This window comes from Psittacula echo (genome assembly GCF_963264785.1).
Source record: "Psittacula echo genome assembly, chromosome: 2".
NCBI lineage: Eukaryota > Metazoa > Chordata > Aves > Psittaciformes > Psittacidae > Psittacula > Psittacula echo.
In genome coordinates this window covers 139,141,270-139,151,648 of record NC_137737.1, presented here as the reverse complement: position 1 = coordinate 139,151,648, position 10,379 = coordinate 139,141,270, and the positions used below count along the sequence as shown (strand labels likewise).

Sequence of the window (10,379 nt, the reverse complement as noted above, 5' to 3'; positions counted from 1 at the left end):
TACCATACCACAGAATCATAGAATGGTTTGGGTTGGAAGGGACCTTAAAGATCATACAGTTCCACTCCCCTACTCATGGGCAGGGACACCTTCCACTAGACCAGGTTGCTCCAAGCCCTGTCCAGCCTGGCCTTGAAATAATAATTGCCCATACTTTATAATTGAAATATAATTGATCATAGAAATAACCCTCTCTTCACTCGGGGCTGATAGGACCTTCAGGTCAGCTTATGTGTTAGTCACTAAAAAGAGCAATGGCAGCAAAAGTGAGTAGAGCCAACACTAGCACATGAGCTGCTTAATTTGCTACAGGACCTTACTGAGGCTGAGCACTTTGTAGGCTTAAAGGCTTAATCAAGACAGTATACAAGCGCTTTTGTTGTAAAACAAACTGTAAGTTAGCAGATAACATTGAAGTTGACCATCTACAGACAGATTATTTTACAGCTGCTGTCTTGCCTCCTCCCCCCCCCGGGAATATGTTCTGCACACTTGCAGAAATTGAGAGGCATTTTCTACTTAGTTTAGCCCATAATTGGCTCTGTAAGCTCCTTAATCAAAATTGATAATACAGGGGAGAAAGAGGAAGCAGTGAAGATGGCAAGTTCTCCTCTTACAGACAAGGGAAACTTGGCAGGCTGGCAATGAGAGGAAGGGACAAAGCTGTTGCAGAGGATCGCATGATTCTTATCCATGGCAATCCAATGGGCTCCTGTTGCTGTACTTGAAGGACAGTTTTACAGAATCACAGGAAAGGGCTAGTGAGTTCTTTCTGGAAGGGTTCCCAAAATCCTTGTTTTATAGGAAGATTGCCAGTGTTCTTTGGACCTGTTGTTGCAGTCTTAAAGCCCTTCAGCATGCTTTCTGAACTGACACACAAGAATTCAAGAGTGCCTTTATTTTTCCCCTTGTGCAAAAATTTTTAGACCAGAGTTTTTGTGAGTTTGAGAAATAATTCTAACCTAAAGAGGCGAAATTGGTCTGGCGTAAATGAATCCTATTTAAAGTCTCTCACTTCACGAAAAAAGCATTAGGTTAAGCTTGTACAAGTCTTATGTTCAGTCCTGTCCTGATGTAGGTAGCCTGGGTTAGCCTTGAATTTGCAGTCCTGAAGTGTATGACTATAATTAAGAATTTTTTTAATCGAATGGTAAATCTACAGAGGAGATGGTTCAGACAGATCCATACAGGATAAGAGGTTGAATGTACAACTGTAATTTCAACTGCAAAAACATTGAAGCTTTGGAGATAGTTTTAAGCACTAAAATACTTTTATTGCTAAAGTATTTAAAGTATAAAAGTATTTAGCAATAGAAATGCTGAAGAATCAGATGATATTCAAAGTTTAACAGAAAGTCTAAAGGATGATGTAAAGACCTATTTGCAGGAGTTTCAGGGCCCTACCAGGGAAAGTAAGAGCCCACCTCAGTTCTGCTTGTTTCCCCAGATAAGAGGTAATGAATGTCTTTGGTGAGTGTGCTGGAGTTAACCAAACTAATCATTGTGTTTTATAAGAATGTGAAGTTCTTTAACCTGTTGCATATGTGGAAACTGAGAAAGGAGGAAAAGAAGGGCTCTTCCAGCTCTACTGGGCTTTTGTGAGTGTGTCAAGCACTAGCATCTGTACCAGCCTGAAATACTTGGAAATGTTTGTGATGGAATAGCACAGTGAGGCAATTCTGCTGAGGAGGTCACGACAGCTTAAGGAAACAAAACCCTAGGTTGGTTGAGTTTATTTCTTCCCACTCTTGCTTAAGCAGTAATTGCTCACTCTATACCACAGGCACCTGTTTAACCAATGTCTTAAAGGCGGTTTGTTTGTTTGGGGATTTTTTAATCTTAAGAGATAATGAATGTGTGTGTTAGCACCTTTATTGATGTGTCTTTACAGTACTACTGTGAAACAATGTACCACAGAGAAAAACCCATTTCTTCAGTAGCAGTAAAGCCCTGCTCCCTTGTGTTAAAGGGCAGACTCACTGGCAGTCACTTCCGTCTTCCACATGTGTCAGAGGCTTACACTGATCCTCTACTGCCCTGCAGCCACCCAGCACTAAGCTGATTTTGCTGGCTTCTCTGGTATTTCGTTCCTTCAGTCCTTCCCTGCTTTCCGCTCTAACCACAGCAAACGCTTCAGAGTTCAGCAGCACTGAAAAGCCTGCTCCAGAAATTAATGGCAATTTGAACTCACTATCTCCTTTCTCAAGCAGAATGGCTTTACAGGCAACCAAATCAAAGGCTGGGGGCACAGGTAATCGGGATTGCATGTGTTCTCTTTGCTGCTCTGCAGAAGGCTAGGAAACCTGGATTTCACTAGGTCCTGAGGCAGGAGTCGCAAGGTCACGGAAATCAAGATGTTCTTGAGTTGAGTAAAGTCAGTACAGGTGCTGGTTTATACTAATGGTTTACATCCTTGAATAAAGGATGTCTTCAGTTCTTGCACCTAAAAGCATTTCCTTCTCAGGAGCACTGTTCATGATTGTTATGGATAACTGGATGCTGAAAAACAGACACTTACTGATTTGGATTAGGCTTCTTGGCAAAAAGGCTTTCTGAATTCTGCATCTAATGAACAGATTTCTACTTGGGTAGTGTACACTAGCATACCTGTTTGCATAACTGGTATGTGCTCTGGTTCCAGATTAAGGGGATTTTGTTTGTGTCTTTAAGGAAATCAAGGCCAGGTTGGATGGAGCTTTGAGCAACCTAGCCTAGTGTGAGATGTCCCTGCCCATGGCAGGGACGCCTGATGATCTTTAAGGTCTCTTCCAGCCCAAACCATTCTAGGAATAACTGGAGACACATACACTCACCGAGAAAACTCCACCAAACTTCCCAAACCCCATGAGGATTTATTCTCAGTAGGCCCAAGAGTTGTGGTCCAAACTGAGAGCGAGTCACAGTCTTGTTCTTGGGACCACAATTCCCTAGGCTTTCAGTTACATGTTTCCTGGCCATCTCACTTGGGATTCAGTAGGCAGCTCCATTTCTGTGACTGAGCATTCCATTTTCACTCCCTGCAGAAATAGTTTAAACTACTACTGAACATTTCATAGCTTTCCACATACCTGAGTTGCCCCTGAGAGGTGATTTGAGGTTAGAAATGTCTTCTGAGCAATCCCAGCACAGTCTTAGATTTACTGGAACCAGCAGCTACTCTTGAAAAAGTCTCAGCTCTTCTCTCAGGTTACTTTTTGGTGTATGTATGCACTTTGACTTAAACCACCCTGTGCCTCTTGCCTCTTCGACTAGTCCTTTCCTTACAAAGAGAAACACTACATCCTGCTACATCAATTAGCTGTCTCATCGATGTTAGGGCAAGCAACACCAAGAGCCTCACACCACCTTTGCAGTGAAAGCTGCAGGAAGGCTACAGGGTCTGGCTGGGAAATGCTGCAGATCGTCTCTGGCCTGGTTTCAAAGGCAGCATGCTGACTGGAAGAGGACCTGCAGCTCAGCTGCCGGTCCTCAGGAGGAGGTGTCTGGGACCTCCCTGTTCTCATGCGAAGACTTGAAACCTGGGGAATCCTTGTACACCTTACTCCTGCCGGGGAACCATTTCCATTTGGGTTCCTGTCTCTTCTGAGACACTGCCTCCCCTCCTCAGAGGTTTTTCCTCAACTGATGAACCAGAAGTACACAAAAAACCCACCAAGATGCGATTCCTCCACAAGGCAGGCAGACACCAGCAAACTAAATGTTCCTTTGGCAACTGCGAGTCCTTGTGGTACAACCACCTCTGTGAATGAAAGCTTCTAGTCCCATTTACCTTCTGTAGAATGTGGTCAGTAATGACAGACAGTAGCTGTACCCACAGGGAAACACAGCTGGCAGGGTTGCAGATCCTTAGGGCATGGCCTTTGAAGTGAATACAAATTTGAAATACATATTTTCAGCTGCAGTAAGGCCACAAGGAGCACAGGTAGCCAGACTTAGAATCATAGAATCATAGAATAGTCAGGGTTGGAAAGGACCTTAAGATCATCTAGTTCCAACCCCCCTGCCATGGGCAGGAACACCTCACACTGAACCATGCTACCCAAGGCCTCATCCAACCTGGCCTTGAACACTGCCAAGGATGGAGCATTCACAACCTCCCTGGGCAACCCATTCCAGTGCCTCACCACCCTCACAGTAAAGAATTTCTTCCTTAGATCCAATCTAAACTTCCCCTGTTTAAGTTTGAACCCGTTACCCCTTGTCCTGTCACTACAGTCCCTGATGAAGAGTTCCTCCCCAGCATCCTTGTAGGCCCCTTTCAGATACTGGAAGGCTGCTATGAGGTCTCCACGCAGCCTTCTCTTCTCCAGGCTGAACAGCCCCAACTTTCCCAGCCTGTCTCCGTACGGGAGGTGCTCCAGTCCCCTGATCATCCTCGTGGCCCTCCTCTGGACTTGTTCCAACAGTTCCATGTCCTTTTTACGTTGAGGACACCAGAACTGCACACAATACTCCAAGTGAGGTCTCACGAGAGCAGAGTAGAGGGGCAGGATCACCTCCTTCGACCTGCTGGTCACACTCCTCTTGATGCAGCCCAGGATACAGTTGGCTTTCTGGGCTGCGAGCGCACACTGAAGCCGGCTCATGTTCATTTTCTTATCGACCAACACCCCCAAGTCCTTCTCCGCAGGGCTGCTCTGGCCTGTTGCACATTACGTACTAAAAGCAGTATATCTGTGCCAAATAGTCTCCTGCTTCCCACATAATCTGCTGAAGAAACATCCCTAATCAAGTGATGTTCCAGCTGGCTATAGCTATCCAGAGGTATGTACTTTATTATAGCTCTGAGGACACTTTAAAATGTTCCATGTGATATCTGAGCATCCAAAAAACAGAAATGATGCCCAGGGCACACTAACTGGTTGAGTCACATTGTGGTAACTGGGACCTTGGGTTACACACGGTCTAGGTTAAACCTGAAGTCAGCAGATGACATAAAACAGGGATTACAGTTCAAAAAGCGCTCTCCAAACATATCGCATTGCCACATCTGTAGGCGGAAGCTTGCTTAATTCTGCCCCTTGCCACTGTTAGAGAGATTTGCCACAAAAGGGTGCCGATTTCCCCTTCCATCGTTTTCCAGAGGGGAACCAGATTCAGGCAGATGAGAAGAGACCACCAACCTAGAATGGCAGCAGAAGTGGAAGATTCCTGCCCATGTCACAGAGCAAAGAGCTCTTCCTCTGTCTGCTATACCGCCGTTTTTTCCATCAAACTCGTTCTGCAGCCACTTTGTCTCCCAGGTTACAAGTAATGACGGGGAATTGCCACATTTGCCACATCCCAGCCACAAGAGTGGCCTGGGATGCAAACAAGGATGCACACAGCCTTGCTCAGGAGGGGAAGGAAAGTTCTTCCAAAGCTGCCTGGAGTGTGGGTGCCTCATCTCCCAGGTGCAACAGGGCAGCTGTGGCACCAGGAGCTCCAGCATTTGCTCTGTAACAGGCAGGTTACAATGGGTGCTCCACAAGTCATCAGACTGGTTGTATTTGTCTGCACAGATGAAGAAGAGAAACAAGTCAAGTTATCAAACATGTTGCACAATGTTATTTTACCAAGTCTTCTCCATTTGCTCAAGAATGCCCACAGTTAACCCTGTTTCTCGAAAAACACTTCTTGTTCCACTGGGAAGGGTTTTCCCCAGGTCAGTCGGTGAACCATGGCCTTCCTGGAGTAATTGTCTTCCTTTTGGTGAGGGCACAGCACTGCACTTATGCCAGGTCCCAGCCTGCAGCAGAGCCATTTCAGCTGCATTGTTGCCACGCTGATGAACTCATTTCATGTCTCCAACAGCTCACACTGCTTGGGTAAGGCTGTGAGAACTTCCACAGTGGCTCCCTCAGCCTTTCCCTCAGGGGTACCAGAAATACGCTATGAAACACAGCAATTGTAACTCATCTTTATTGTCTGGCAATTAGCGATGTATGAAAGTCCCATGGCAGAGAGGGACCTGCTGTTTTAACTGTGTTTGACCTTCAGTGAGGCACTGCGGGGAAAAATTACTTTATTTTCTTATAAACCTGCTGCATACCGCTCTCACCGGTTGGTTCCTAATTCCTGTTCCTTGAAAACCAGCGAATTATCACTTCATAGTGGATTGTCACTTTGTAGCCCACTTCCCGGCGCTACTCACACCTCCTTCACTGCTTGGCACCAAACAGTGCCCGTCATCCCTGCTGCCCTTCCAGCCCCCTTTCCCTACAGGCCATTCGTTTCCCCCATTACCCCACCAAGGCCCTGCCGCGCAACTATCCCCACCACAGGCCCCTATTTCGGGGAGTGTTAATTAACCTTTTCCGGAGGGATGTTAATTAAAAGCTGCCGCCGAGATAGCGCCTTAAGGACCGTTCTGTTTCAGTGCCTGCGCGGTTGCAGCGCCTCCTGGCGCCGTGCTCGCTCCTGCCCGCGCCGCCCGGTGTCTCCCTCAGCTCTGCCGCTGCCGCGAGAGGATGGCCCGGGTGGGCCCCGCCATGAAGCTGCACTTCAGCATCACCGCCGCCGAGGAGCTGCGGGAGAAGCGCGGCGGGCGCTACGTGGTGGGCGCGGGGAGCGGAACGGGCGGCGGGGTGGTTCGGGCCGGGCGTGGTGTGACGGCGGTGTGCTTGCAGGTGTACTCGGTGTGTCTGGAGGGCTTCCTGCTCGGCAAGGCGCGGTACAGCCAGCTCCGCCGGTGGGACGCGCAGGTGAGGCCGGCCGGGGCATGGCGGGGCGACGGGCACCCCGGAAAGCCTCGGGAGGGCAGCCTGAGGGGGACCGGCGGGCCCTGCAGCACGCCGGGCCCCGCGAGGGCTGCCGGGCAGGAGGGGCTCTCCAGGCCCTCGCAGACGCTGTATGGGATGAGAACAACGAGTTGTTTCTGCCCAAATGCGTGTTATTGAAGTCTTCCTTCATGCTGATCTCGGAGGTAGGATGCGCCTGGTCCCCCCAGCGCTGGGCTGTTGGAAAGGCAGAGTTTCTGCTTGTGTGGCATCCGTGTTTGCAGGGTGAAATCCAGCAACAAATGAGAGGCAAATCCGAAGACAGCCGAGAGATGTGACAGAAGGGTATTGTAAGCTGGCTTAGTGGGATGCACTGGCCAAGCTGTGGGCTCCAAATGCCTCTTTCCCTTGGGCTCTGGGAGAGAGGTGCAACTGCACCCCAATAAGAGGTCTTTAATCCTGTGAACAAGTCTAAGAAGTGTGTAGAGGTCAGTCCATGCAATCTGCACAGTCAGCGCAGGGTGTTTTGGACAAGGCAGGGCTTAACTTGAGTGTTGGATCCTTTGGCCTGAATTGCCTAAGTGAATACCTCAGGAGTGACCCTTTCCCCGAAGGCAATTACAAAACAGCTGGAACACAGGCCTGGAGTATTCAAAGGAACAGTGGGCATTAGGAAATAATGTGGAGTATTTCAGGGTGAACCTGTCTGTTTATCTCTGCTTTTGTTTTGTTTCTTGTCGAGTTGCCTCTGTCCCTTTCCCCTCTATCCTCTGTTTCATTTTTTTTTATGATGGTAAAAGGGAGCATGTGATTTGAGCTTTTTCATGGAAGCAGAATGGCTGCCAGCCTTCTCTTTGCTAAGCCTGATCTCTCTGGCCTTTGCCAGTCTTTGGCTCCAAGCAAGATCTCTCCCAGCTCTTCTGTCAGTGTGGGTCGTCCTTGCTGAGCAGCCTTATTTTACCTTGACAGCCCTATTTTAGGCCCCTGTTTGATGAACATTTCTCGTGGTAGTGGGTTAGGTAGGCGCTCCTTCTCTTAGCAGCCTCCTCTCTGTGCTCTCAGCTGCAATGATAGAACCACTGTGGAGCAGTTCTTACAGCCAGCCAGGTAACTCCAGATGGAGATGGATGCATCTCTCCCAACTCTGTGTGACTGAACAAGCAGTTGGAGCAGCATAGCTAAAAAACAGCTGAGTCAGCAGCAGGGCTGCCACAGGAAACTGTGTTTGCTGAGGTGTGCTTTTGTGCCCCAACCTCTGCAATTCTTTTCCCTGTGGGAGCTCTCACTGTAATATTTTGCTTTGGTTAATGGAGCATTTTGGATAACATATCTGAACTAATAAATCAGCTTATGTATTTGTATGCTTTTTCTTCAAGGCTTACGATTTCTTGCTCAAGAGTTTAACTTCATTAACACGCTCAGCAAAATCTTCTCCTTCCCTGCATGCTGTGTTACTAACAGTTTGCCCCTTGCTGGGCTTTACAACTTCTTAGGTGATTTTTATTTTTAATTGCTTCATTCCTGCTGTTGGTAACTGCCATACTCGGTCTTGAAGCTTACAACTACACTGCTGTCCCTTAATTGCCTTCCCTATCCTTATGCAAGATGCTTGTCTATAATCATTACATCCTGTTCCGCTTATTTTGCTTTAAATGTTTTGTTAAGGTAGAGAAATGCACACATAAAGAAGTCTTAAACTCCAGGATACAGTAATTTAACCCTCCTGATCAGTGTGTCCCACACATGCAGCAGTTCTGTGATGGATAACAATTAGGAATAAGCTTCCCCTGTGGAGAGATTCCTGCATAACTGTACTTGACAATAATTTCTGAACACTGCTCTGGACTAATTGTGCTTCTGATCTCCTTCAAGGTGATGATTTCTAAAGCACTGCTATTCCACCTCTACAAGCTCCTCTCCTAACTTGTGATACAAAATCAGGACATGGAATTTTTGTTGTGATGCTGTGCCTTATCTGCCCCTTTTCTCTTGCTGCTCCCTGTCACTTTATATTCTGAGAGTACTTCTGTTGCTTGACACTTCCAAACTCAGCTCCTTTCTGTCTCCCAGAGTGGTTGTTTCCTACAAAAGAACTGTCTGAAGGGAACAACTGTTCAGAAGCAGTGTGGTGTGATGGAGCATATGAGGTTTCAGATACACTGTTGAATGAGGAGGTGCAGGTATACTAACTCTGAGCAACATTTCCTTTCTTCTGTGTGCCTTATTTCCAAATGGGATTCTCAGCCTTAAGCTGAGCACCCAAAAACAAATAGTATAGATGGAAGTGTGAACTATCAAGAATGATATCCTAAAAGACATCTTGCTTAGGAAAAGTTGCTTAGACAGGGCTGGCAGAAATGCTGGGGAGAGCAGTGCAGCTTTAGCCCTTCTCCTGTGGGGACAGGCACTTGACTGTGGATGCCAGAAAGTGCCTGTCTTGGTCTGAGGCTTTGTCTTGGCTGTAAGAGTGTTCAGAGGTGGCTCTGCCTTCTCCCCTCCTGTCACTTCTTTTAGGACCTAGAGCTTTTGCTTGTGTGAAATACAGTTTTCATTCCCTCTTCTGTCTTGAGTATTTAGGTATTAAGCATTAGCAACAGGAAGAAGAGCTGAAGGATCAGCCTTGTTTTGCTAGGGATGATCACCATAAATGTTGGGCAGCATTCCTTATTGTTTGCACTTGCTGAACTCAGACTTTTGTAGCCATTCTCAGCAAATGACTGTGAGCAGCTTCAGCAGGAGTGTCGATGGCAAATGGATGTGCATTTTAAGGATCTAAGCTTTGGCCTGGATTTATACAAGTAAAGCTAGTCAGTGTGCTGTAGCTGTGTTCTCTGGCTTTAGTTCTGTGGGGACTGCACACTGACCAGACCACCCCTATTAAGGCTGTGGGTCTTTATTCTGTTTATGGAGAGGTAAGGCTCTCTTGCAAGAATATACAAGTGACAAACTAGAGTGGGGCTGGAGATTACCTGGATGGTGCTTTGTGCACTAAAAATGTTACTAGATGCCCTCAAAATTGAGCAGCTGCTGAAGACACAGGCTCTCCCTTGTTTCCGCCTTTGATGTTGTGATTTTTTGCATTTGGCTTTTTAGTTTGGCAGCTGCTCTCTAAACAAATATCATAATAATGAATCTATGTTCTGTTGTAGGACTGAAAGGAACTGATTATTTCTTGCATATTTTGGGGGCATTCACTGCTGTATTTCAAGGCAGGGAGTAAATAGGATGTATCCTCTGTAGGGTTAAGAGTGAAATGCAACACTGATTGCTCTGGATGGCTGCCTGGTCAGGTAGGTCCAGCCAAGAGAAAATGGCAGTGCTCAGGGTACCCTGGCTTGGGCTGAGATATGTGTTTTCTGTGGGGTGTCTTTAGGTTGCAGAAAGAAACCCAAAGCCTTGAAGGGGGAAGAAGAGGGAAGGTCAGCAGCAGGTTTTGGGTAGGGGATCTGTCTCTTACGGTGGCATTCACATGGCAGGGCAGCAGGCACCTGGCACCACCAGGTACAGTGTTGATGACTTGCATTTATAATGTAGATTGAGTTTGTGAAGACAAATACTGTCCAGTTTCATTCTGCTAGAATGAAATTCCATGCTGGTGGCTGATTGTGTATAGTGTTGAAAGTCCACCCCACTAATACACACTTAGTTTAGGGGTAGTTTTCTTTAATTGGTTGGAGAAGT

General features: G+C 47.0%; 1 protein-coding gene across 1 annotated transcript in view; it reads left to right on the top strand.

Annotated features, from left to right (window-relative positions):
* Nucleotides 1–6,470: 6,470 nt before the first annotated feature.
* SNX31 (sorting nexin 31) overlaps nt 6,471–10,379 on the top strand; it is a gene marked incomplete at its 5' end in the record, with an annotated part of 28,145 nt that continues 24,236 nt past the window's right edge. Inside the window, 2 exon segments of the mRNA XM_080639614.1 lie at nt 6,471–6,536; nt 6,609–6,683. Of these exon segments, the coding sequence (XP_080495740.1) occupies nt 6,471–6,536; nt 6,609–6,683 (141 nt within the window).